Source organism: Physeter macrocephalus, chromosome 6 (genome assembly GCF_002837175.3).
Source record: "Physeter macrocephalus isolate SW-GA chromosome 6, ASM283717v5, whole genome shotgun sequence".
Taxonomy (NCBI): Eukaryota; Metazoa; Chordata; class Mammalia; order Artiodactyla; family Physeteridae; genus Physeter; species Physeter macrocephalus.
This window is the reverse complement of record NC_041219.1, coordinates 96,732,773-96,758,061: the sequence shown is the minus strand read 5'-3', so window position 1 is coordinate 96,758,061 and position 25,289 is coordinate 96,732,773. Positions and strand designations below refer to the sequence as shown.

At 38.4% G+C, this 25,289-nt stretch overlaps 1 protein-coding gene across 6 annotated transcripts in view; it reads left to right on the top strand.

Moving 5' to 3' along the window:
* Positions 1–25,289, top strand: part of PDZRN4 (PDZ domain containing ring finger 4) — a 415,958-nt gene that overhangs the window by 313,161 nt on the left and 77,508 nt on the right. For all 6 annotated transcript variants that reach the window (XM_024122928.2, XM_055085690.1, XM_055085693.1 and 3 more), the window contains 2 exons: positions 13,814–14,070; positions 17,787–17,889. In XM_024122928.2, coding sequence (XP_023978696.1) covers positions 13,814–14,070; positions 17,787–17,889 — 360 coding nt within the window. The remainder of the gene's footprint in view (positions 1–13,813; positions 14,071–17,786; positions 17,890–25,289) is intronic.

The window sequence follows — 25,289 nt, the reverse complement described above, 5'->3', positions numbered from 1 at the left end:
TAGCATTCTACTAGTCACTCCTTTTGGATTATTCCTTACACCTCTGAGATGTCCAAGTCACTCTGGGATAGCTATTTGTAAGCTGCTACTGCAAGATGACATTTAAGACGAATGAAAGAGATATAGACAACATCGTATCTAAATAAACAAAATTAAGCTCCGCTCGAAAGCTGGTGTGGAAATGCTTGTTTTCTGTTCCACTCTTCTGTGCGTATGGCATTTTGGAAATTATAAACTCTGTTTTTACAGAACTACAATATTTATTACCAGAGGAAAATAGATTATTAATTACAGCCAAAGGCTGCTTTGATTAAATATACAATTAATTAGCTATGCTAAGCTCATCCAACCCAGAGCTCCTAATATTTTCAGCCTGATGATTCTTCTAGTACTTTTAATTAAAATTGTTTTAAAAAGCCACAAGTTAGTTGCATGTGCACTTAGACTGAAGTTATCTCTTCAGTGTTTCACTGGTTTCCCTATGCCATGTAATTAATCTTTAGTGATTAAATGTACATAAAATCATTGGAGATGCAGTGTAATTTGTGCAGACATGGAACAATGGAGAGCTTTTTACCAGGCCTTGGCAGGATTGTTTTATCTGCTGAAAATTATTTGAAAATCGTACATATGTTAATTGTTTGAAGGAACTAAAATTACAAAAATATGCCCGTCTTCCCCACTCTTCCAAACAGAGCAAAATAAAAATCAACACTGTTAGTACAGAAAAATGTTTGTGGCAGGTTAAATTTAAGAATATAATGACTCTATCTGCAATTACATTCGCTCTGGTCCTCAGTCTTACTCACTTTCTGAAGGAGAGATAGGGCCGTGTAAAACACAGTTTTCAAAAAGTGCCCCCAAATACTGTTGTCTAATTTTACATGCATGCCGTTAGAGAGACCCAAAGCCTTGAGTTGGTTACAGTTTTTCATACACTCCAGCTGCTGGTTTGGAGAAGTTCTTTCTGTTTGAACCACTTCTTGTAATATGTCCACTGAGGTAAAAACACAAGAGAACCCAGGTGGTCTTTTCTCTGGCAACTTTATCCATCACACCTCAGTGGGCCACTGAACTGCTGTGAGGAGTAACAAAACTGTGTCACACCTGTGCAAGGCTGGGCCTTGAACTGGGCATCTCAAGGTAAAAGTTCAATGACAGATTGACGGGTCCTTGAGTCACCTTCATGTCTGAGGGTTACTTGATTCAGTTATAGAAAACAAATGGGTGGGGAGTTCTTTTGAACAAAGTTTTAAATGACTTCAGTGTTGCATATTCATACTTATGTATACTTTTATAGATTTTCTTAGGACTGTGAAGGTCTTTGAATAGCATCTTGTCTAAACTATTCACTTTACAGACACATTTTTTCACCGTTCAACTGGAGTTTTCTTGTCCTAGGGACAGACGTAGAGAGAATTATCTACACCCGTGACTGCCTACAGTTGATTACTTAATTGTAGTCTTATGAATTATTTACTAAAAGAAAATAGAAGAATAAACCCACCAATCCTCTTGTCCAGTTTTTAGAGCCTCTGTACTTCTATTGATGTGTAAAAAGAATTAATAGGAATTTTAAGAAAAATCTTGGGATTTTTTTTCACTCAGGAACTATGTGATCTTGTGGAAATTGCTTAAGCTGTTAAAGTTTAGTTTCTTTATCTAGAGGATGACTTTAATAATAATTCCTTCACCTCTAGGAGCAGAGAGTACTGAGTGGAGTATGCGGCACACAGTAAGCCCTCAACAAAGTTTTATTATTGTTATTATCTTTATTATCCATTTCAAGGTACACATAGAGACAACGAAGTTAATGAAATTACTGGGGCAAATTCCAGCTATTTTATATAAAATAGTATCAGTTGCTATTTTAAATGCATTTACTTCGTCTTTTGCCTCAGACAGCTATCTATTTTTTTATAAATATAGAACAAAATATTACTTTTCAAAGTTCATGAATTTGAGGAATTTGGAAGCGTGGTGCTAGGAAGGTTATGGGCACAAATTCAGGTGGCTTTACTTGTGGATATAAAAGCTTGTGAATTTCCCTGGGGAAATTCCCTTTTTACCATAGTTTCATGTCATCAGTTGAGCTCAACAAGTTTCAGAATGAATTCAAATGGCAGTATTGATTGCTGAAAATGATTTAAACCTCCCTCTTCTAATAGGGTGATGGCTGTTTGTTCAGATTTTTGTCCTATCCTTTGAAACTGGTATGAAAAACCTTTCATCTTCCAAGCACTAGGTTAGAGATGCTGGTAGTGAAGAAGCAGTTATATATCATACAAGTTCTACTTTCTTGTGTTAATCCCCATGTTCTAAAACTCCTATATATCCACTTGGGTAAAATATCTTTCTAAGTTTATATCCCACACAAAGCTATAAATGATTCAGGTGGAGGACCATAGAAAGTATAAAAGTGTTTGTATGTGTGTGAGTTTGTGAGTTTATATGAGTGTGTGTGTGAGAGAGAGAGAGAGAGAAAGAGAGTGTGTATGGTGTTTATAGTGAGAGAGTTACCCACTTTGCTAGGTGTGTACTAAGCAGAAAGGCAGTTTCAGAACATCGGAAGAGTAGTTTTTGATTTCTACAATAATCACTGAAAATATAAGTCCATAGGAGATGAACAACATCTACTTAGAATGCCTTTATACCTTTATACTTAAAAAATCAACTTCTACAGCTTGTATTTCTTTACAGAGTAGATTTAGTCAATTGGAGTAGAAAATCTGCCACTCTGATAGGTTCCCATTGGAATATGCATGAATGAGAGTATCAGAGTATCATTTTACAGCCCTATCCATCCTCCTTCATTTGGACCATCCACACTGTTCCCATTTTGATTCAGGCACTGATCATTCTCTCCAAGTAACTTCCTAAACGGTTTTCTTGCTTTCATTTAGTTACTTCTCACCATAGACTTCAGAGTTACCTTCCCCAAACCCAAATGAGACCATGCTACCTTTCAGATGAAACGTGTTGTTTAAAACAAATACCTCACCGTGGCCCATTGAAGACACTGGGATCTTGTCAAAGCCTCCTTTCCAGCCTCTTTGTCTTGCACTTAGCCAAATGCCTCTGTACTCAGTCACACCACATCTCGTACCGGTTCCCAGAGCACTTTCTCATTTGCACCTTTGCCCTGGGATTCCCTTCCTTACTCTCATCTTTGCAACTTATGAAACTGCATCTTTTTAAGACCACCCCAAATGTCAAGTCCTAGAGTCAAATCACAATTCTCCCAAGTATAGTTGGCCCCTGGAGCTTCCACACCACTCTTTTAGTACCTTTATGTCAGCCCTTTACAAGTTTGCTTACAATTACAGATGTATATGTTGTTTTGTCCTAGCAGATTATGAGAGCAGGTACCTTTCCTTATACCTTCTGCTCTTCAGCTTCCACAGCTTTCAGTTGGGGATAAAGTTCTTACCTCACTCAATTGTTCTTGGGTGTGAACAAGATAGTAAAGGCCAAGGACTTTGCTCAGCTCCTGGCATTTTGTGAGGAATGCTCAGTGCTAACCGGTAGTATTGTTATTATCGCCGCCAGGCCTTTAAGCACAGGTGTTATCTTCTATCCCCAGAGAATCACCTGGTCTCTGTCACTCAAGAGTTACTCAGGAAGGAAGGGAGGGAAGGAAGGAAGCATGAATCAACATCATAGCATGTCAGCTGCCTTAGCTGTGTTATTTATGGGATCACATCCACAACTCTCTAGTGGGTATTATCATCTCCTGTTCCAGATGAATTAACTGAGGCTCAGAGAGTTTACATAACTTACTCAAAGCCACACAACTGATATTGAGAACTATGTTCAGACCCCAGTCCTGAATGATTCCCACGTCCTTGTTCTTTTGTACTATAACACTGAATGGTGGGTGGGGCTCTTGAGCAGAGCAATTGATGCCTTTCCTTGCCACTCAAATCCATTTTTATGGTAGATTTAAGTAAAAGGAATAATATGGATAACTGGGCTACAAAATAGAACTGGGCAGTGAAAGGCATGTAGTTTGCACATAAACACAAGTAACTTTAATGACAAATCCAATCACGTTTCTTTTAACATGAATCTTGATAGAGAAATATATGAAAATTTATTTAACACATGTTTTTGAGTGTCAAGTACGTGCCAAGCATGTTTGGGGCCCTTAAACTACAGTACTAGACAAAACAGTCAGCTTCTTGTCATTTAATGTTTGTTTCACCGAAGCATTTAAATAGCTAAGCATTAGACCACTCTTAGAGATAGGGGACAGCAAACCTCTGGTGAAGACGTCCTCAGCATCTTTGATGTTGTCATGACTGATGCCCTGTTACAAGTAATTCACTATCTCATCCCTCATTAGTAACTCTGTGGAGAACTAATATTCCTTTCATTTAACTGATAGTTATTTTTAGCACTTCTTTGGCACTGTGCTAGTGTGGCTGAGACCCAAAGTTATGTTCTTGATATCCATATATGCTCTCATCACAAAAATGGGACCAAGAGACCTTTTCCAAGCACTAAGAACACATTTTCTCTTGTTCAGGGAACATGAAAGATGAAGAGCTCTGTTCGAATCCTCAGTTGCTGATGCTGTTTATCGTAATTTTTAAAGAAAATCTAGGTCATTTAATTACAATGAAGTTTCTACCCAATGAAACAATTTGAGTTCATTTTAACAGCCTTTGCCCTATATATGCCTTATGTCTTTACATCCTTAGGCCTGCTGCAGGAAATTTTATGTCTCCATCAGAATTTCTCATTAAGTTTAACATACTTGGATCTGATGTGTCAAAGCTCAATGGATAGGTTTATTAATAATCAACTACATCAGCTTAGTATTATCTTAGGAAGTAAAAGGTCAGTAAGTAGTTGTTATCCTACCATTTCATCAGTGGACTCTTCTCCAAAGACTTCAAGTCATTATTCACTGCTTATAGAGTCACTTGAGATATAAAAAGTCTTTTTATAGTAATGAAAGCACTCCTACAATTAGCCAGAAGGCAGTCATCTATCTTTTTAAATAGCTCAGCTTGGAGGAGAACAGGATTTCAGGTGATACTCAGTAGATGAATTGTTATGACAATGATAAAGTTGGTGATAGCAATCTGTGTTTTTCGCTGTAGGGGTGTGTGTGTGTATGTGTGTGTGTGACCAAGAAAAAAGACATTCAGTTCAGAGTAAGAATTTATTCCTCTTAAAGATATGCAAATACAGAAACAAACTGTAGGAAGCTAGGTATCCATTAGTTTCTTATTTACTAACTCTAAATGATTAGAGCATAAATCCATTTGTAGCTAATAACAATAGAGCAATATTTTGAGACATTTTATTTTCACTTAACTTCAGTCTCATCAAAAAGTTATGAGTAGTACAAAGACTTCTCAAATACCATTCATCTAGAATTTTAACATTTTAAAATGTAACGCTAACCCCTTATGTGTACTTTAGATTCATTCTCTCTCCCTCCTGTCCTCCCCACCCCATCTCTTGCTACCTCTCTGTCTCATCAAGTCATAAAGGTTAATATCACCAATAATGTGGAATCTAAAAAAAGGGTACTAATGAACTTATCTACAAAACAGAAATAGAGTTACAGATGTAGAAAACAAACTTATGTTTACCAGGGGGTAAGGTGGGGGAGGAATAAACTGGAAGATTAGGATAGACATATATACACTACTATACAAATAATAGATAACTAATAAGGACCTACTGTATAGCACAGGGAACTCCATACTTTGTAATGGCCTATATGAGAAAAGAATCTAAGAGTGGATATATGTATATGTATAACTGATTCATTTTGCTGTACACCTGAAACTAATACAACATTGTAAATCAACTGTACTCCAATAACAATTATTTAAAAAAGGGAAAATCCGGGCTTCCCTGGTGGCGCAGTGGTTGAGAGTCCGCCTGCCGATGCAGGGGACACGGGTTCGGGCCCCGGTCCGGGAGGATCCCGCATGCTGCAGAGCGGCTGGGCCCGTGAGCCATGGCCGCTGGGCCTGTGCGTCTGGAGCCTGTGCTCCGCGACGGGAGAGGCCACAACAGTGAGAGGCCCGTGTACCACAAAAAAAAACAACAACAACAGAAACAAAACAAAAAAAAAACAACAACAACAAAAAAGGGAAAATCCATTGCTTCCCGATAGAATAGACTGAGAAAGATACTTCTAGGCCTTGCTGACAAAAGTATACAACATGAATCTAATCAAAAAGCAACACTAGACAAAGCCAAACTGAGGGATTGTCTACAAAATAACTGTATACATATAATATACAAATACTTTACATCTGCTATATGATCTCAATAAAAGTTACATTTTTAGTTCTCCCTTAAAAATGTGTGACTTTTGCTGAATCTGAGAAACTAGAAATTGTATTTTTCAACACAACTCATTTTGATAGTAAAGTTAATTTGCAAAGGTGGTAAATTTTAGCTTTTACCATATTTTTGTTATTGTTATTGTTTAAATCAGAGGAGTTTCATGTCTAGTTAGTCAGAAGGAAACAGAAGGCACACTCAAAGGGTTTCATTGAAGAAGGTTATATGAAGGCACAGTTACAGAGATATGAGCAGAGCTAAGAGAAAAAACACAGGGAGTAGCAATAGAAAGAGAACACCTTACTACCTGCAGACATGAAGGTGGAATGTAAGCCAGGGTGCGAACCACACCTGGCAAGAGCTGCCATCCTGAAAGCCAGGTGGGGAGGGGCTGGATAAAGACAGAACATTACCTCTCCTACTATTGGCCAAACCAAACAAAAGATGTAAAGCAAGGGAGCCTGGTGACATGGAGTACAGTTATCAGCATCCCAGGCTATACAGAGCTGGGTAGAAAAGAGTAGACTGTGGATCTCAGGGACAAACCAAGAAACACCAGCTCAATGAGTGCCAAAGAGGAGAAGCTTCCATTTCTTTCATTGAGGGGAGGGAAAATAAATTCATTTATAATGAGGTAAATAAAACTATGTTGTATATATTTTAATTTATTTCCCCCAGTAAGAATCAAAACTATCATAACCTGTTCCTTAAAAACAGGAATAATTTTTATAGAAAACCACTCTTCAGATTTGTTAAATCCCAAATGGGAAAGCTTGGAAGAAAAGTGTGGCAATGAGAATAAAGACAGAAACAAAATACAGAAGAAGGGATACAAAAATTAAGACAGAGAAAAGATTATAGGGAGAAAAGCAATTATGAAAGATGCATCCCCAAGATTTCCTATAACCAAAATTATAAATTGGTTCAAGAACAGCTCTGACAAATTCACAAATAATGGTTCTATAACATCTTAATAAGAAAAATTGAAGATGAGTCTTGCTTACATTTGGGAACACCTAGCCATCAAAATGTACTATGAAAGGGACCAGGAAACAGCATACTGTCCTACTGTAGTGACCTCACAGTGTCACAATCAATTAACTAAACATAATATTAGGCTTTTAAAATATCTCATTGAAGTCTGCAATTCATTAATGTTACATATGGAAGCATTTTGAAAAAATTCAATTCTTTAGGTTATAAATGTGTATTATGTCACACAGGGTCCATAGGGCAAATCCTACAATGTCACGAGTTATAGGTTAGGTTACAGTCTCTATTGGGGGAACATGCAAATCAGGAGTCAGCAGCACAGAGGGGACCTGAAACTGTTGGACATGCATTGGGTCTGTATTCCAGTGGAGTGACCCCACCCCACTGTTGTCCTCTTATAGGCACACTGTCAGTAAGGAAACACAGAAGGTTCAGGCTGTCTGAGTTAGAAGTCAGCATTTCCAGTTTTCTGGGAAAGCCAACTACGCAGCACTGGGGGCCTTTGGAACTCAAGGGAAGCTGCAACACCCCACACCCCAGGAAAATGAAGCTACCAACCCTGTAGTCCAGACAAGCCAGAAGGAGCCCCAGGATCACTTCTGAATAAGTCTGCTCATTAGATCCTGTGTGATAATTACCATATTCTCTTCCCAAAATCTAGTAACAGCACTGTCAAAAGAACACTGAACTACGCAGACTTTTTGGTTTAATACAATCTAACATTTCTTACATTCTCAACTTCTGAAATTATGTGATTATCACAAACCTACCAGTGATTGTTTTGTTCATTGATAATGTTTTCAACATGGTCAAAATTAATTTTAGTCAACCTCTCACCAGGTTTTCTTCACAACATTTTGCACAATTCCTATCCTGTGAGTTCTTTTTAATATAAATATTTTTTATGCTGTGCTGTCCTCAATTTACATAACAGATGTCCACCTAGAATCAAGCATACCAAGTTTAGAAAAAAGCAATATGCTTTAATTCCTTAAAATTGTTTTATAGTTTGTATATGACAAGTGTTTTCATGAATATAGAGTTCAGAGTATTTTAAATTCCTTTCATACCAAACATTTTAGTAACAATTTAAATAATGCTTCTTCCTTATATAAACTGTTATTAGGCCATGTTTTTACAACACCTTTGTAATTATCAAGTAGAGAATTTGATCAGCATTCACATAGGGACTCTAATCAAAATTAATTTCACAGTTATTCATGAGGGTGGGAGTTCTTGTAAACTGTCATGCCCAATCAGAATTAAGATACTCAGGTCTGAGGATCTAATGTAAAACATGGGACTGTAGTTGATAACACTGTATTATAGAATTGAAATTTGCTAAACGAGTAGAACATAAATGTTCTCACCTAAATAAAACTTAAGTAATTAATTGAAGTGATAGATGTGTTAATTAACTAGTTGTTTGGAATCCTTTCACAATATATACATATATCAAATCACCACCATGTACATGTTAAATATCTTAGAATTTTGTCATCTATACCTCCATAAAGCTGAAAATAAATGAATGAATGAAACAATAAAGTTTTATAAACATTAATAAAACAATATTCAAGTGTTTTATGCTTGCTTATTCTCAACTTGAAATTGTACATAATCCTTGGTATTCTATACTTCTTCTATTGAGTATTCCCATATGTATTCTCCCATGAAAGGCAGAGATGCTTAAACACCCTTATTTTTTTACAAGAGGCACAGAGGTTTGGAAACCCTAATCATCCCAAACAGCTGACTCTGGAAATGGAACCTCACCAGGGTGACTTGGTCATTTATGCACTTGTTTGCACTACAAAAGGAAAAGAGAAAAGCCTGTTGGCTTTCTGATACTCAAGAAAATTTTGCATATGTGTGGATTTGGAGGACTGATCCAAGTAGAGGAGCTCATATCCAAGCTGAGGCCACCAGTCACACTGGGGAGGTTGTTGACAAGTAGCCCAGATTTTGCAATTTATCCCAAAGGGTAAATTGATTGTTCATTAAACAGAAGGTTCATCAAATGATGCTATGATTTGGTTTACATATGAAAAGCTATATACTTTACTTAACATTCACAAGTTGCTTATGGATTAATTAGCCCATCTGCCACAACAAATGTATTCATACTTTTTTTGCATTAATTGCTGAAAAGTTACTAGTTTTCTCCTATTCACTTCTCTCTATCAATAAAATGGAAAATAATTTTTTAGAAACAAGACACTTTTTTCATAGCAGTAAAAATGTGTATACTTTTCAACTTATTAACTAAGTTGATAAAGTAAGTGCAGGGGTGAGAGGAAGACCTTCTCTGGAAATGGCTTCCCATGATTAGTTCTTCTTCTAGTCACTTATCATCCGTTTATTTGTTAGTTTATCTGAATGTCTTAGAACTGCTTCAAGTTTGGCATGATTAAGGCTACTCTTTCCACTTGCTTCCAATCCCAAATCTAGTTTTTATGAGGATAACCACATGTCTCTATTTCTCCTCAACTTCTATCATTGGCATCTTCCTTTCCTCTTTTATGCTGTTACCAATTCTGATAACCTCTTTATCAATAATGTGCCTGATTTCTCATTTACCTCAAATCAGGTAACTTAATCACCATTTCAGAGTCCAGTCACCCCACTCTGGGGCCACAAGCCTCTTATCAAACAGCCATCCCATGCGTCTTTTCAGTTATACTCTAATTGCTAGGTAGCTTTAGAACCAAATCAGTTTTGGCCACAGTTCTCAAAAAGCCAGATGTTAGAGTAATAGAGGGAATTATCTCATATACTTCTCTTGTTTATTATGACACTCTAACCTCTTACTCATTCCATTTAACAACCACTTTAGAAAAAGGTCTTGTTCTCTACACCCTGCTTAAATCAAATCACCAGGCTTCTTGAAACCCTTCCGCATGTACACTTCAAAGCACACCCCATAATACATTGGTATATCTTTTTTAATTTTCAAATTACCTTTCATTTCCTCCCATCAATTTTGCTCTCAACACTCTTCATCCAGTTTTTTTCTCCTGAAAATCAACTTGCACTTCTGCTTCCTTCTATTTACTAGGCCCCTAGAACAGTTTGGATCGACACTCTTAACTACCTGTATTAACCGGAACACATTTAATAGACGGCTTCTCCTTCTCCAGTTTCATTTCACATATGTTGTCCATTCAAAACCAAGATTGAGACAGAGAGGAAGGAAGACAGAAGGAGGAGTAAAGGGAGGGATGGAGAGGATATGATGGAAAATAAATAGAATGATAAGCATATGGCACCATGAAATACCAAATACCTTGTTGGTTTAGGATCTTACCGTTTGGAAAAAACCAAAGTTTTGCTATTCATTTATTTGTTAGTTTACTACAGAATTTTTCTATAGGATTAAAACCTCAGATATTCTTCCAACATTATTCTTCTCCTTAGCTGAAACTGATGATAACTGAGCAAAACAACTGCCAGAAAATCCCAATTAAAGCTAATCTTTTTTCTGTTGTGAAAGGCATAATTTATAAAAGGGTGACCTTTTGGTAGGCTAACAGTATGTTGATGAACTTCAAGTGAAGTGAAAAAAAAAAAGTGTTTTGTATCATCAGTGCTTACATTTTCTAAGGGATCACATGGGGCAGCAGAGCCTTTAAAGGTCATAGACTTCTTTACTTCAAGAGATATTAAATAGCTTATGAAAATAGAGGTCAGCTGCATGATAACTGGAAGAAAAGAGCGTTCCCAATGGGGAAGTAAGATACTTGAGATTATATTGACTGTCCTTTTTTAAGACTGTATTTGATTATCTTAAAGGAAAAAAAATGAAATTTGCATATAAATGCCATGATTGTAAATGAATGAATGTACAGTTCTTAGAATCAAGAGCTATTGATCTTGCTGTATGAAAGCTAATATCTGCATATACTAAGCATTGCAATAAGAACTAATAATGTCACAGCCTAAAGTACTCTCCAGCAATTTTTATATTTCTGCAGAAATTTTTATACTTTTCTGAACATTGCAAAAATAATCTTATTTACCTTATTGGAACATAAAATAAATAATCATTATCAGTAAGGAACTCACTTTTTAAAAATTATTCTTGCTTTGAAGATCACTAAAACAAATAAGAAACAAAGGAATATCAGGACTAGATTGTAGACAAGATACTAAGCCACCTTGGGGAAGAAACAGAATAATGGCATTTGTCTGTTCATTATTTAATGACACACAATTTATGCATTAGTAGGATTTAATGTATGACAGGAAGAAACCATGGCCACAAATTATTTTCCCTTTACCCTCAGATATTGCTTGAAGTTCCTTCAAAAAGGGCTCTGTCCTCTTTCATTCTGCCACTGTTAAGAGTTACTCCAGATGCAAGGTTTATAGGAAAAGGTAACATTATTGACATAATTCCAGTAGATTTTAAATAGTTGATAACAGATTGTGACCAGGAGTTCTTTTCAGAGAAGGAAGGGTATGAAATTTTGTACGAGTGAATATTCACTAAGTTGAAGGGAAACCATGAAGCAGGAAACGTGTGGACAAAAGGGCAATTCTTCCCTAACACATAGATACCGACAGAGCAGTATTATCTACCACTGGATCATCTTCCATAACCCTGGAATTTATAAATACTAACCACAATATGAGACACAGAGGATGACGCTATTCATCATGAGAGGCCAGATTTTAGGTTGTGCTTTTCCATCCTGGAACTTCTCTTATCATTTGCTGACTGCAGGTCCTCAGTAGTGGTGGCCTCAGCCCAGAGTGCCTGTCAGCCAACAGCAGCTCAAGGAATGCATGCTGGTCAGTAGGTGTCCCGCGTTCACATCCTCCTGTATGCCCAAAGTCATCAAGCTATTCCAAGGTTGTGCCAGAGAAAACTCAGTGGGAATGTTTAAGTTTAGTTCGTGGAGAAAAGAATGAGAGAGTAAATGCACAGATTACTGAGTGTGCACATTGGTAGGTACACACCCAAATCTCCCACGGATGTTTCTTACTAGTTATTCGAGAACTGTACTGGGTCATATGGTGCTGGTGAGGAAACTTAATTGCTCAATTTCTGAAGGCACATTAACTCTTTCAGGGTCAATTGAGCAAATTACCTCCTCCAGGTCATTAAGCCTATCTCTGCATGACATGATGATTTCTACCTGGCATTGTGTCATTACCCCCAAATGCCCCACATTTGCTTTGAGCACGCACAGATTCTTTGTCTACTCAGGGAGAGAAAATGTGCTCATTTGAATGTCAGCCAATCACTCTCTGGCTTCAACTCAGTGATTCCCTTTGCTTCTTTTGAAGGCACTCAGGGATCTCTAAGGATTTACTGGTGCATAGCAGTTATCAGAGCCTCACCAACAGGCGGGTAGCTTAGTTGTCTAGAAATGGTATAATTTCAGGGGTTTTGAGCACAGTACTGTAATCCCAAGTATGTCTTCCTATTTGCAAAGGCCAATATTATTGATTCACTGAGGATGGGAGTTGTGAAGTTCTTTCAGGATTCTGTAGTCCTTTATGAAAACACAACTTCCACTAAGAGGCTGTGTTATCAGGACCTATTTTAGGGGAATACATTGATGACAATTTGAGAGCAGTCTCTGTACTGCCTCTCAAGAGGGTGATCAGAAAAGAGTGTGGCTGTTTTGGGTGCCACAAATGTGGGGGAACATCAATGGCCCTAAATAAGCAGGTGTGGGAGAGTATCACTATAAGAATAATTTTTATCTCCCAAATGCCAATGGTTGGCCCAACTGAGAAGCAGTGATGGACGGCAAAGACAAACATCACCTCTTCCTCTGTTATGTCCAGGGCCATGCTGGAGAGTCATAAACTGGTACAAATGAAAACAGGTGAGGAGGAGAGGGACATGGTATGCTCACTCAGAGGTGTTTTAGGGCAGTGCTACTTTCTCGCGCATATAAATCAGCTGGAATCTTGTTGAAATACCAGTTCTCATTTAGTAGGTCTGGGATAGGGCCAGGGATTCTGCATTTCTAATCTCTTATGCTGCTGGCCTATGGACCACACTTTGAATAGCAAGGATTTAGGATAATATGCACATGAGCAATAATTTGGTCTTGGATAAAAATGATGAATATGAAAGAAATTTGACAGTATCTCCCAAAATTAGATTTCAAGTCAGTAAGACTGATTAAATATTGAAAATACCACCAAGAGATTGATAGATCATTTTTTAAAAAGGATATACTTAACATTTCTACCTAGTTGAAGATTTTGAACATTTTCTGAGGCTTGTGTGCTGGTTAAGTTTTGAAATCTTTACTAATAATTCTGATGATGTGCTTCCTAAAGGTATAAGAAATAACTGTTTTCCTAGACTCCTTCACTTTCTCCTGCTGGTGAAGAGTTCAATAAATGCCAATGTCTGATTAAATATTCCTTTACAAAATTCATAGCAGAGCTGGTTTAAGCCTCCCCTGCCCACCTTTATTTAATCTATCATGACAGCCTCTCTGTTCTTTCCTCTGAGATGAGCAATGTCCTTTTATCTTTGCAGGTCAATGGGAAGGATCTCTCAAAGGCCACCCATGAAGAGGCAGTGGAAGCTTTTCGAAATGCCAAGGAGCCCATTGTGGTCCAGGTGCTAAGGCGAACACCTCTCAGTAAACCAGCCTATGGGACGGCCCCAGAAGTGCGGCTCGTGAATGCCAGCACTCAGACGGACATCACCTTTGAACATATCATGGCCCTGGCCAAACTTAGGCCACCCACCCCTCCAGTGCCCGACATCTGTCCATTTCTGCTCTCAGACAGGTATTTTTCTGTCGTTTCTCCCAAAGCCCTATTTGTTGTCATTCATCATTGAAAGTAGGTGTTGGGAAGAGACAGTCACTGTAGCAAGTTGACAATTATGGAGACAAGCTCTCAGTTCTGTTTGGAAAGTGTCTGTAACGGTGTCTCCATCCAGTTAGTTCTCAGCTGTCCTGCTCTTACTTTTCCTGACCTGCACGGTTGTTTCAGCTCAGGAATCATACTTGCTGAGATGCTGAGTGAAAAATCTGGCTCTGATTAGTTCATCTTCATATTTCCAGTCATCACAAGCCTCACACAGCTCATGAGCACTGGTCAGGGAAAGAGCTTTTCTCACCGAAGCTGCCAAAAACCTTGTTAAGACAGACCCAGAAGTGGCATGTTGGCACTATATTCTTCTCTGTGGGTCGCCTCTCTCTCTTTTGCTCTTTTGCTTTTCTCTTCTTTAAAGGAGAAGCTAGGAAATTTATTAAAGTGCAATTCTCCAAAGGAAGAAATTACCTGATATATTGAGACGTAAACCAAAGATCCTGGCTGTCCGAGAGGAAGTATAGAGCTACAAAATAAGGAATTATTAAAGGAATATTTCTTTTCCATTTTTACCTGAGTTAAAGGCAGTTAGAGATACTTTATTCAAATAATGCTACCCTTGCAGCTTTGGAAGTCTGTTTTGCTCCACACAGTTTGTTCTGTGAACTTTTAAGCGAATATTCAAACATTATGGAGAGCTTGATTTATAAAAGCAGTAGTCTCTTTAGCCTGCATTTTCATTGCCCACTGCAATCCATGCTCCATTTAGTAAAATATACACTTGGTCACGACACCCGCCTGCCCTTTAGTGGCTTCTGTTAAGTCCATCTCAGTGGTTCACACGTGTACATTAGAATCACCTGGGAACTTTGAAAAGCAGTATCAATGCAATGCCCAGATCAATCCCACCTCAAGCCAAAACCCAGGCATTAGAATTTTTCAAAAATGTCCCTAGGCAATTTTAATGTGCAGCCATGCTTTGGAAACCACTCTTTGAAACTTCAAGTTCCCGGAGGGAAGGGGGTCTGTTTGTCTGACCTACGATTCTAGTCATCTATCCCTTACTTATTAAATAGCCCCTGAGTCAGGCACTGGAACTAGGTACTGGGCATAAAACTGGGAACAAAAAATAAAGCCACTGCCTCCTGGAGTTTATATTCTACAGGGGAGATGAAAAATACACAAGCAAACAAATATACAATATTCATTAGGACAGTGTGACACAGAGTAGCCATCCAATAAATACTTTCTTGAATGAATAATAGCTAACATTTATTAGCTAACTTAACATGTTTTAGGGAGTATTCCAAGTGTTTTACAATTATTAACTCATTTACTCCTCATAAAAACATTCTGAGGGAGTACATTATATTATTACCATCCCCATGTCACTAAACATGAGGAAACAAATGTTAAGTAATCGGCAAGGTCATACAGCAAGGAAGCGATAGGGCCAGGCTCCTGAGGCCAGGAGGTCTGACTCCAATGCCCACTCCCTTAACCAGTACGCTGTGTCCTCTTCCCAAGTCCTGCAGATCATAGCTGAAAGCTTACCTCTTCTAGCAGACTTCTTAGGACTGTAGTAGGTACTCTCACAGTGTCTCTATTTTCCCCTTAATTATCTCACCATATTAAAATTCCCACTTTGCTGCTCTACCCAATTAAAAAGACACCAACCGATTTCCAGCAATTGGCATAGGGCCTGGCATCTGGTAGATACTTGGTAAATGTTTACTGAATTAATAAGGTGTTCTTCACAGCAGGGCTTCCTACTTACTAAGTCGAAGTCCAGGGAAACACATCAGATGCCCCAAACAGCAGGCTCTGATGTTTCACCAGCCCAAATGGGCTTCTCAACAGGGAACTCTGCTTATATTATGTAACAACCTAAATGGGAAAAGAATTTGAAAAAGAATGGATACATGTATACGTATAACTGAATCACTTTGCTGTACACCTGAAACTAACACAACATTGTGAATCAACTATACTCCAATATAAAATTGAAAGTTAAAAAAAAAACCAGTCCAGCTTTAAGCTAGGAGGGTTCACCTGTTAGACCAGCAAGCAAGATACTACCTGTACTGCTTTTGCTATTTGCGTGAAAATTAGAGAATGTTAGAGTATAGTGAGAAGAGGCTGGTAGAATATTTACACTGACTGTGTGAGGGCACCAGGATGAATCTCTCTGGCATCTCAGCTAGTGATGAGGGGACTAATTTATGCTACTAACTCCAGTTTTTTCATAATGGCTGGGCTTAGAGGTCTCACCTGAAACCAACTTGGTTAATTGCACTTAGGCCTTTTCACTGACTTGGAAATTCTTATAGAGGACCTCATGCCCTTTGCTGTTCAACTGTGCTTAGCTTTCATATTGTATAATGTATAGTGTCTCTATCAGGGCATATAGCAATTTGAAAGGACTTCTATAAATTATGTAAAACATTTCCCCAAAGTTAAAGGATACATAGAAGTAATATACAACGCCTTGGGTCCTCTTCATTTCCTTTACTCCATTAGTTCCCTTTGTCCTGAGAAATTTTCTAAAGGGATTATGAAAACCTGTGGCTTATAGGAGTTTCCAGTGAGTTATCACCATGAACGTTCTTTATTATTTGTGGACATGCCCTTTATCAAAGAAGGAAAGATGTGGGTTATGAGGGAGACTGAGGAAGGAAATCTTAAGAAATGGGGGCAATGTGAGTACGATTTACAATCTGAAAGACACAGTGCCCACCCTACCTGCACATCCACGGGTTCCACATCCAAGGATTCAACCAACCTCAGATTCGATCTTTTTGGGGGGTACAGATAACAACTTTATTTGTCCATGCCAGGATTAAGTGGCTTAACAGAGAGACAGAGGGTGGTGGGAGGTTGGCATACACAGCACCATTTACGTCGAGGAGGCAGAGCATCACTCCTGCCACAGTACCACGGCCTTCATCCTCCTCCTCCTCCTCCTCCCTCCTGAAGTGCCCCTTGCAGTCAGCAGGCCCCTGCCCCACACTCACCAGCACTCACGTGCTACCGCGCTTCTTCCCACCACAGTGCCAGTACAGAGCCCACCACGTCTGGAAACGTCTGTCTTTACATTCATCTATCCACTGGGCCCTCACATGGCTCCTGCGAGGTAGCTGGGATAGCCTCAAGATTGGAAATAAAACTAAAGATTCGATTTTTTGATCCGCGGTTGGTTGAATACTCGGATGCAGAACCCAAGGACACGGAGGGCCGACTGCGCGTTTAAAATCAGACTTCAGAACCGGTTGGAGGCTGTAATTAGGAAATGGGGAGTACTTTGTTATAAAATACCCACCTTTGGGTAGACTTCAGTCTCAAGTGCCACACACCGATGCATGGAGCAAGTCCATTCGATGGACTGGAAGGAGGCTAGAGTATCAATATAGCACCACGGCGGGGCGAGGTCGCACATCTGCCCCTTCAAAGAATGAAGCTCGACCTTGAGCCATTATCTTTGTATTCTCTCAGAAAATCAAATTGATGCACTTCATATAGGGGGAGAAAGAAAAGCAGTTGCTCTTTCTGCGGTGTAGATCATTTAAAGGCTAGATGACTAAAGGTCTTATTGGCGAGCAGTGAAAACTAAAGTGAAATTCTAAAATTAGTTTTAATCTTGGGAACAACCCTTTTGATCCATTCCTATCATATTGCTACATTTCCCATAGCTGCCATTCTCTTCATCCGATGGAGCATGAATTTTATGAGGACAATGAGTATCTTTCCAGCTTGCCTGCTGATGCAGACAGAACAGAGGACTTTGAATATGAGGTAAGATCATTTTCACACCACTTCACATTTCTTCATGAAGTTATGGTTGAGGCGTTTTGCATAACAAAGAAAACATTAATTTATCACTGTGAGAACTATTTTGTCTATTATATATCTAAGGTAAGAGCTTTTAAATATTTGTTTCAGCTATTTGGCACTAGTATTTTAAGTATATTGGAAAACATTTTTATAATACAAGCCTGAAAATAGTTTGCTCACATTTTTGTTGCTTTGTGTAAATAATATTATGGCAGCTACATTTTTTTTCTTCTTTTTGTAATATAAGAGAATTTCCAAGTAGAGTTTGGAAAAGAAATTATATTTAAAACTGAGATTGTATTTACTATTTTCATTCATTGTGTAGTATTTTGATTTTAACTGATAAACTAAATCTTATATATATACATATGTTTATGACTCAAGTACTCTAAAGAGCAGTTTCTCTGACTTTCTAGATTGAGAGGTGACTTCATGTCTTTTGTTGTTAAACCATGTTTAGCCTTCACACGGTACATGTCAGAGTATCTGTACCGTGTTATGAAACAACTCCAGAAGCCCATCTATTAATTACTTAAAAGCTTTCACAAAAGTTAAAGAATTTATCCTAATATTTCCTCTGCTTCTGCAGTCTATAAATCTTTGAAAGGTTTCAGACTACTCTGACATTTGGAAATAAAGTAGATTGAGGAGGTAAAGAAGCTCTGGTAAACAGGCAAAGAACCTGTGATTATCTGCCCTTTTAATGCTTTCGATGATGTCATACAAGTTCAGCAAAATGTTCTTTTCCATTTTACAACCAGGAAATCCTGAAATCTCTTCCCTTAGGAGGATCTGAAATCAAATAAGGCCGATTCAGTGAAGCTCACCTAAAGCAAATAGATGTTTATTTGAAATCTTGCCCCTGCAAAAGTCATTGCTGGGGATTACAGAAATCATTATTTATTTTCATCCAGAATTTGTAAGGGTGTGCAATGATACCTAGTATCTGAGTTGATGGTTTTGTTGCTGTTGTTCATGTTAATTTCTTATCCCCTCCTCTCCATTAATTTGATTGAAAATTTTATTTTATAAATCTGCTTAAATACTGGTATACACTGAAATAGCCATTAAGTTTTACCCATTCATGCAAAATAAATTACAAAGTTGAGTCACTTATCCAAATAATTCAAGATTAAATGATGTTTTTCTTTCAGTTAATTAATTGCTTTGGGTTTGGGGAATGGATTTATCTAGATCACTTCAGCTTTTTATTTCATTTGTGCCTTAAAGCTTTATTAAAATACATCTGTGTGCTAGGGGAGGACATGGGAGAAAGACTTGCTTAGGCTAAGCAGGTTCACAGTAAAAATTCTTTTAATTAATTAGCATATCTTTGACTATTACAATACAAACAGATTCTAGAGTGATTACTATTGCTGAACTGCATCCTCTTTTCTGACCAATGTCAGTCCCTAATAGAGGCCAGCATCAGTGTGATGACAGTGGTAAATGCTCAGACAGGCCTTAGGTAGCCTGCAACCTCTACTAATCACGCCGCCATAGTCATTGCTTTGCTGTCAGCTGTGATTCTCTTGCCAAAGTCACCTTTGTGAGTTATTGAAATAAAGAATATTCCCATGAAATTTAAATAACGAAGAAGTTACTGTGACAGGCTTCAGTCTTGAGAAGGGATACACTTGAGAATATCTGCATGGCTAAAAGTAGGGGGTGGAGGCACTGGGAAATACCCCAAGGATAATTGACCAAGCTTAGGAGAGAATGGCTCTACCCAGTACACCTCAGTCTGTTATGCTAACATGGCAGAGTGCCACACGCCATACCTCTTGTTTGCATCAGATGAGACTGTGAGGTCTAGTCAGTCCACTGCTATCACCAGAGCTGCCTGTGGACAGGGAGATTTAGAAATGCTGCCTTTACACAATATTACACTTAGAAGCAGGCTGGTCAAGTGTTTCTGTGACATGCTCAGATGACCCCAGCTCCTCCAGGAACTCTGTTATAACCCAGTAGCTCTGGGGATGCAGTGGATGCAGTGGTCCTTCAGGAAGGACCTGTTTTGTGCCACTTAGAGAGTATTATGGAAAAGAGAGGTCTAATGGCCAAGCAGAGGACTTCATCTCAGAAAGAGATACTCATTCCTCTTCAACCTAAACATGAAAACACATCAAGAGGCAATCGGAAAAGTAGAGACAGGACTCCTTTCCATCTGCTTTCAACCGGTTGTGTCATAAATATTTAATGAGCAGTTAGAAAAATATTCCAGGTTCTTATCTAAGTTTGGGATTGATGAAGCCTCTGCCCCAGTGGAGTTTAACCTTTAGGAGAAAGAGATGGACAAGAAACAAGTAAGTAAAGACACATTATATCAGATGGTGATTAACTGCTAGTGGACAACAAGCAGTGTGGGTAACAGAGGAAGGAAATGCATGGTGTTGGTATGGGATGTTGCTCTCTTATACAGAGTGGTCAGGGAGGGCCTCTCTCATAAGAGACCTAAAGGGAGTAAAAGAGCTAGCCGTGTGGATTCTGAGAGCGGAGCTTTCCAGACAGAGGGAAGGGCAAGTACAAAGGACCGGAAGCAGGACCACAGCTGGTGGGCTCCAGGAACAGCAGAGGCCGGTGTGCTCTGGGGGCAGAGGCAAGGGCGACAGACAGCGGTAGGAGGTGAACTCAGAATGAGTAGCTGGTGGAGAGCAGGGCCGGGTTCTGCAGCCCTCGTAAGATCTCTCTGCTGCTGAAATGAGCTTTAAGATGGGCAAGCAGAGCCTCCAGCAGAGCAGTCGGAGGAGTCAGGGGAGGCTGGAAGCTGACCGGTGACAGAGGCAGGGGTAAGACATAATCTGAAAGCACAGCATTCATCCTGGCCCAGAGAGCTTTGCCTGTGTGTCTGCACTTCCATTCCTCGCCTCGTAACTTTAATATAGTTTGGCTCGGGCGGGTTTTTTCTTCTGACTTTTTGAAAGCAAAATAGCATAGGCCAGAGTGGAACTCAGCTTCTGGCATCCACTGGAACTAGCATAATAAATCTACTCTTAAAAGACGAAAAGAGTACAGAACTGAATTTCTGAACTTGCTGAAGAACAAACTATGCAACTATTTAGGCACCTTTTTAAAGGCCTACTTACTATTGACTCAGTGAACCAAAGGTGATCTGTCTATCTTGTGAATACATATTTAGGGCCTTTTAGTGTGTGGATTATTGACCCAATAGACCAAAACAGATCTGACTATCTTGTAAATACATATTTAGGGACTCTTTAACACGCAGATTATTGCATTGATAGATGGTAACAGCTCCCTTCAGAGCCATGATAGACAGCAAATTCTTCTTTGGAGATATGATAGTCAATGTGTCAATGCTATGGTGACTCTGGTGTGTTAGGGACCACTCTGAAATTTTTATGACACCCATTTCTCACCATGGCCTATCACCACGTTGCCTCAGAAAATTATTTGACTGGGTTTTAAATTTTCCCCCAGTGCTTCAGAAAAGTCTCAGCAGACCAGCCTGTATGAAAAGACTCACAGCTTGAAATTTGATCTTTTTAAAAAATGATGGCACTGTTTTCTAATTAAAAATGTAAAGGATTTTAATTTCATTTTTGAGGGAAAAAATAAAAATATCAAAATTTACACAATGCAGCCATCATAAGAGTCAGGGTGCAGACTCTTATTTCCACTGAAATACCAAGGATTAAGCACTCCTTTTTCTGTATTTTCAACTTTGTTCTTTTTTTTTTTTTTTCCTGGAGCCAGCTAAAGGTTGAAATAAATCATAAATAGCCTTTAGCAAGTCAGAGGCAGATCTCAAATCCAGCCTTTACCAGAAATAATTTAAAGGGAAAGGCTTTGAGAAAAGAGAGCTCTTTTGTCCAACTCCTAATAAAGGTATATTTGCTACTGCCGGAATGCAAGGAAGATGTTGAATTTTCTGCACCATTTGCCATCAACTCTCAAAACTCAGTGTTGATAGAGGAGAGTCAGAAAATTAATAAGTACAACATTTGGATAGTATAAAACATCATGTTAGCTAAGACAAGCAAGTAATTTAAGCAACATTTCTGAGCTTGGTGATTTTTATCATTTAGAAATGCTGCTTGAAGTTGTTTTTATTCCTCCCCCTAAGATTAAGTTGAAGAAACATATCCAATAGCCTGAGTTAAGTGCACATAGAGTTGCCCTTGTGTGTACACTGTCATCACTATGAAAGAGAATTTAGAGGTTTGCTTGGAGAGGTATTAAAGGTAGAAAAGAGAGAAAGACAAGTATGTGTCAGAGTTCTATATAATGTTAACTGAAACCCAAACTTGGGCTAGTATCTACAAACAAGAAGGAGCATTTAGCATATTAATTAGCTTCCTCTTGGCAATTCTTATGCAAAGCATAAGTAAACCCTTGTGCTATGCTGAGAAGTGTCATTTTGCAAAATTTATTTCCCAGAGCTGGATTCCTGTGAATATGTGCAGAATATTTGTTAGAATTTAAGTATATAATCCCTCTCTTACATAGTTAAAGAAAAGAGAATTATGAATCAGAAAGATGTTCATTCAGAAAAGTAGTTAACAAGAGGATAAGCATTAGTGAGATTTTAATCATATCTTTTTGAGCAACTTCATGATTTGTGAGCCAACTTTCAGAAAAGTTTGCTTAGTGTGCACATATAGAGCTGTGTGGCTCCTTTCTAGGCTGTGAGGGCAGAGGCCTTACCTGTGTGTTCATCATTGCCTGACATCACCTGTCTCATAGTGGATGCTCAATATTTGATGCAGGAATATATGAGGATTCCCATTATTGTCTGCATGGACCAACCTTTGAGAAGCACAATCCCTTTCCACCTTTTGCACAAGGGAATTGGAAAGGAGCTTGAGACCAGCATGCAGTTATAAGGGAGATATAAAGGGAGATATCCTCTCCCTTTCTAATAGCTATTTGTTCTTTTTTTCTTTTAAAGTTTGTACTGTTTTACTGACCTCTCCCTATTCACCTCACCCCCCTAGCCCCTGAAAACCATTTTTCTACTCTCTGTTTCTAAGAGTTTGACTTTATTTTGTTTTGTTTATGTTCTACATGAGTGATACCATGCTTTTTTTTTTTTCCTCTATCTAGCTTATTTAACTTAGCATAATGCCCTCAAGGTCCATCCCTGTTGTCACAAATGACAGAATTTCCTTCTTTCTCATGGCTGAATAATATTCCATTGTATGTATATACATACACTTATAATGGACTATTATATATCATATATATGTGTGTGTGTGTATATATATACATATACATATACGTGTGCGTGTATATATATATATATATATATATATATATACCATATCTTCTTTATCTATTCATCTATTGACAAACACTTAGGTTGTTTCCATATCTTGGCTATTCTGAACAAAGGTGTTTGTTCTTTATGTCAGGGGTTCAAATTCTAGTGCCATTTTTGTTTCAGTTAAACGTTTTTAAGGAAAGGGTTAAGATAGGGAGAAATAAAAAGAAATATACAGTGAGATAGATTTTTAATGGTATCCATGAAAATTTACTTCTGCTAATCATATCGTATAAACTCATAGAATCTCATATTTGATATGAATTTGACATGTTCTCTAATCCACTCCTATACCCAGTTTGTAAGTTCCTCATCAAGGGATCATTCAGCAAATCTGTGAAACACTATAACGGACAGAGAACTGAGAGTCTCCCCAAGTAGACAGCTCTGACTCTTACAATCTCTGAGGAATGTATCAAGGAGTTTGAAAAACAGTGGTAGCAGGAATATGTTTGGGTATGCAACATAACTCATAAAGAGACTATATGTTATCCATACACTGTGGTAGATATTAGGGAAAAGAGAAAATAGTGTGCAGAGTGTGAAAGTGTAGAATCTTCAGAATTCTTAAATTCAATGGATGCTTTATAGTTCACCAATCTCTTTCCTTCCACTTATTAGTCCCATTTTAGAATTCTTAATAAAATATTTAAAATAACTTTGTACCACTTAGCACTGGGGCAATAAAATCATCCATTTAAAAAAATCATCTTAATAAGTTTCATTCTTTGGGGAAATGTATTGAATTGAAAACTAATCTAGATGAAGTGTGAACATATTTTTATTACTTTGAACATTTAAGATAAGATGCTGTTCTGTCAGTTTGGAGTTGGTTTAGCAAAGTGTCTAGTAATGACACCAGCATCTTCACTTCAGTTCACCATATTAGTTACATCAGATTAAAATCCTAATAATGGAGGTCAAACCAGTCAGGTTGTCATATATTGGGGCTTATATGTCCAGACTTTCTGTGGCATGTCTCTCCTTTATATCACGACTGTTTCCTCCCTTGTCTAGGACATTCCTCTATCTCTAGGCTATGTCTTGGTCTCCGGGGGCCAGTCCTTAGTCTGCTGTCCATCCTATTTCCCATGCCAGACCAGTACTTCTCAAATGCACTTCTCGTTGGATCACTCCCCTGTCCATCACGTTGTAGGACTCTATTCCTTGAATTAACTCTAACATTCTCTGACTGGCATTGAAGATCCTTTGTAGTCTGTCATCACCCTATTTTTCCAGGCATCTTGGGATCAAACTCTAGCAGTGTGCTTTCCCTCCTCTGTGCCTTTACTTATGGGCCTCTTTGTTCCTGAAACACCTTTCTCACTATCGCTTTCCCACCACTGAACTCCCCTACTACATTCTATAAATATTTTTGTCGTGATTTCCTGGGTTATAGTTATTTATGTACTTATCTTTTTCTTCTAAATAGTTTTTATTTAACAGAAGTGACCACTTCTAATTATCTTTATATCACCTGGAAAGCCTAGCACATGCCCTAGTTCATGGGGGGCACTCAGCAGCATTTGCTTGATAAGTGAACAAAGTATTGACCATTGCTGCTACTGTTCTTATTTTATGAGTCCTGAAAACAAAGGGTTATATGAAGGGAAGGAAGAAGAGAGCTGACGTAGAAGGGAAATTTGAAATAGAGTGTGAAAGTCTTTGGTTTTTTTCCCCATAATAATTCAGCTAACAGCCCAGTTGTTAAACAGTTAACATACACTTGTGCCAGATCATAAAAGAAGAAAATCTGGATGTTTTCGGTTGCCTGTCCAACAAAGAAGATGTGCATGTTTTACCCCAAACTTATAAGCTGGAGGACCCTAGTAAATAAACATGCTAATTTACGTAGGTAAAGAATGATTGGGGCTCAATTTGTGTTAGGATAATCACATGCCCTGGTTTGCCCTAAACTGTCTCCATGTACAACTACTGTTCAAATTTAATTATGAATAGCATCCTCTTCCATTTTCAAAAATGTCCTTTCACGGGCTTCCTTGGTGGTGCAGTGGTTGAGAATCCGCCTGCCGATGCAGGGGACACGGGTTCGTGCCCCGGTCCGGGAAGATCCCAC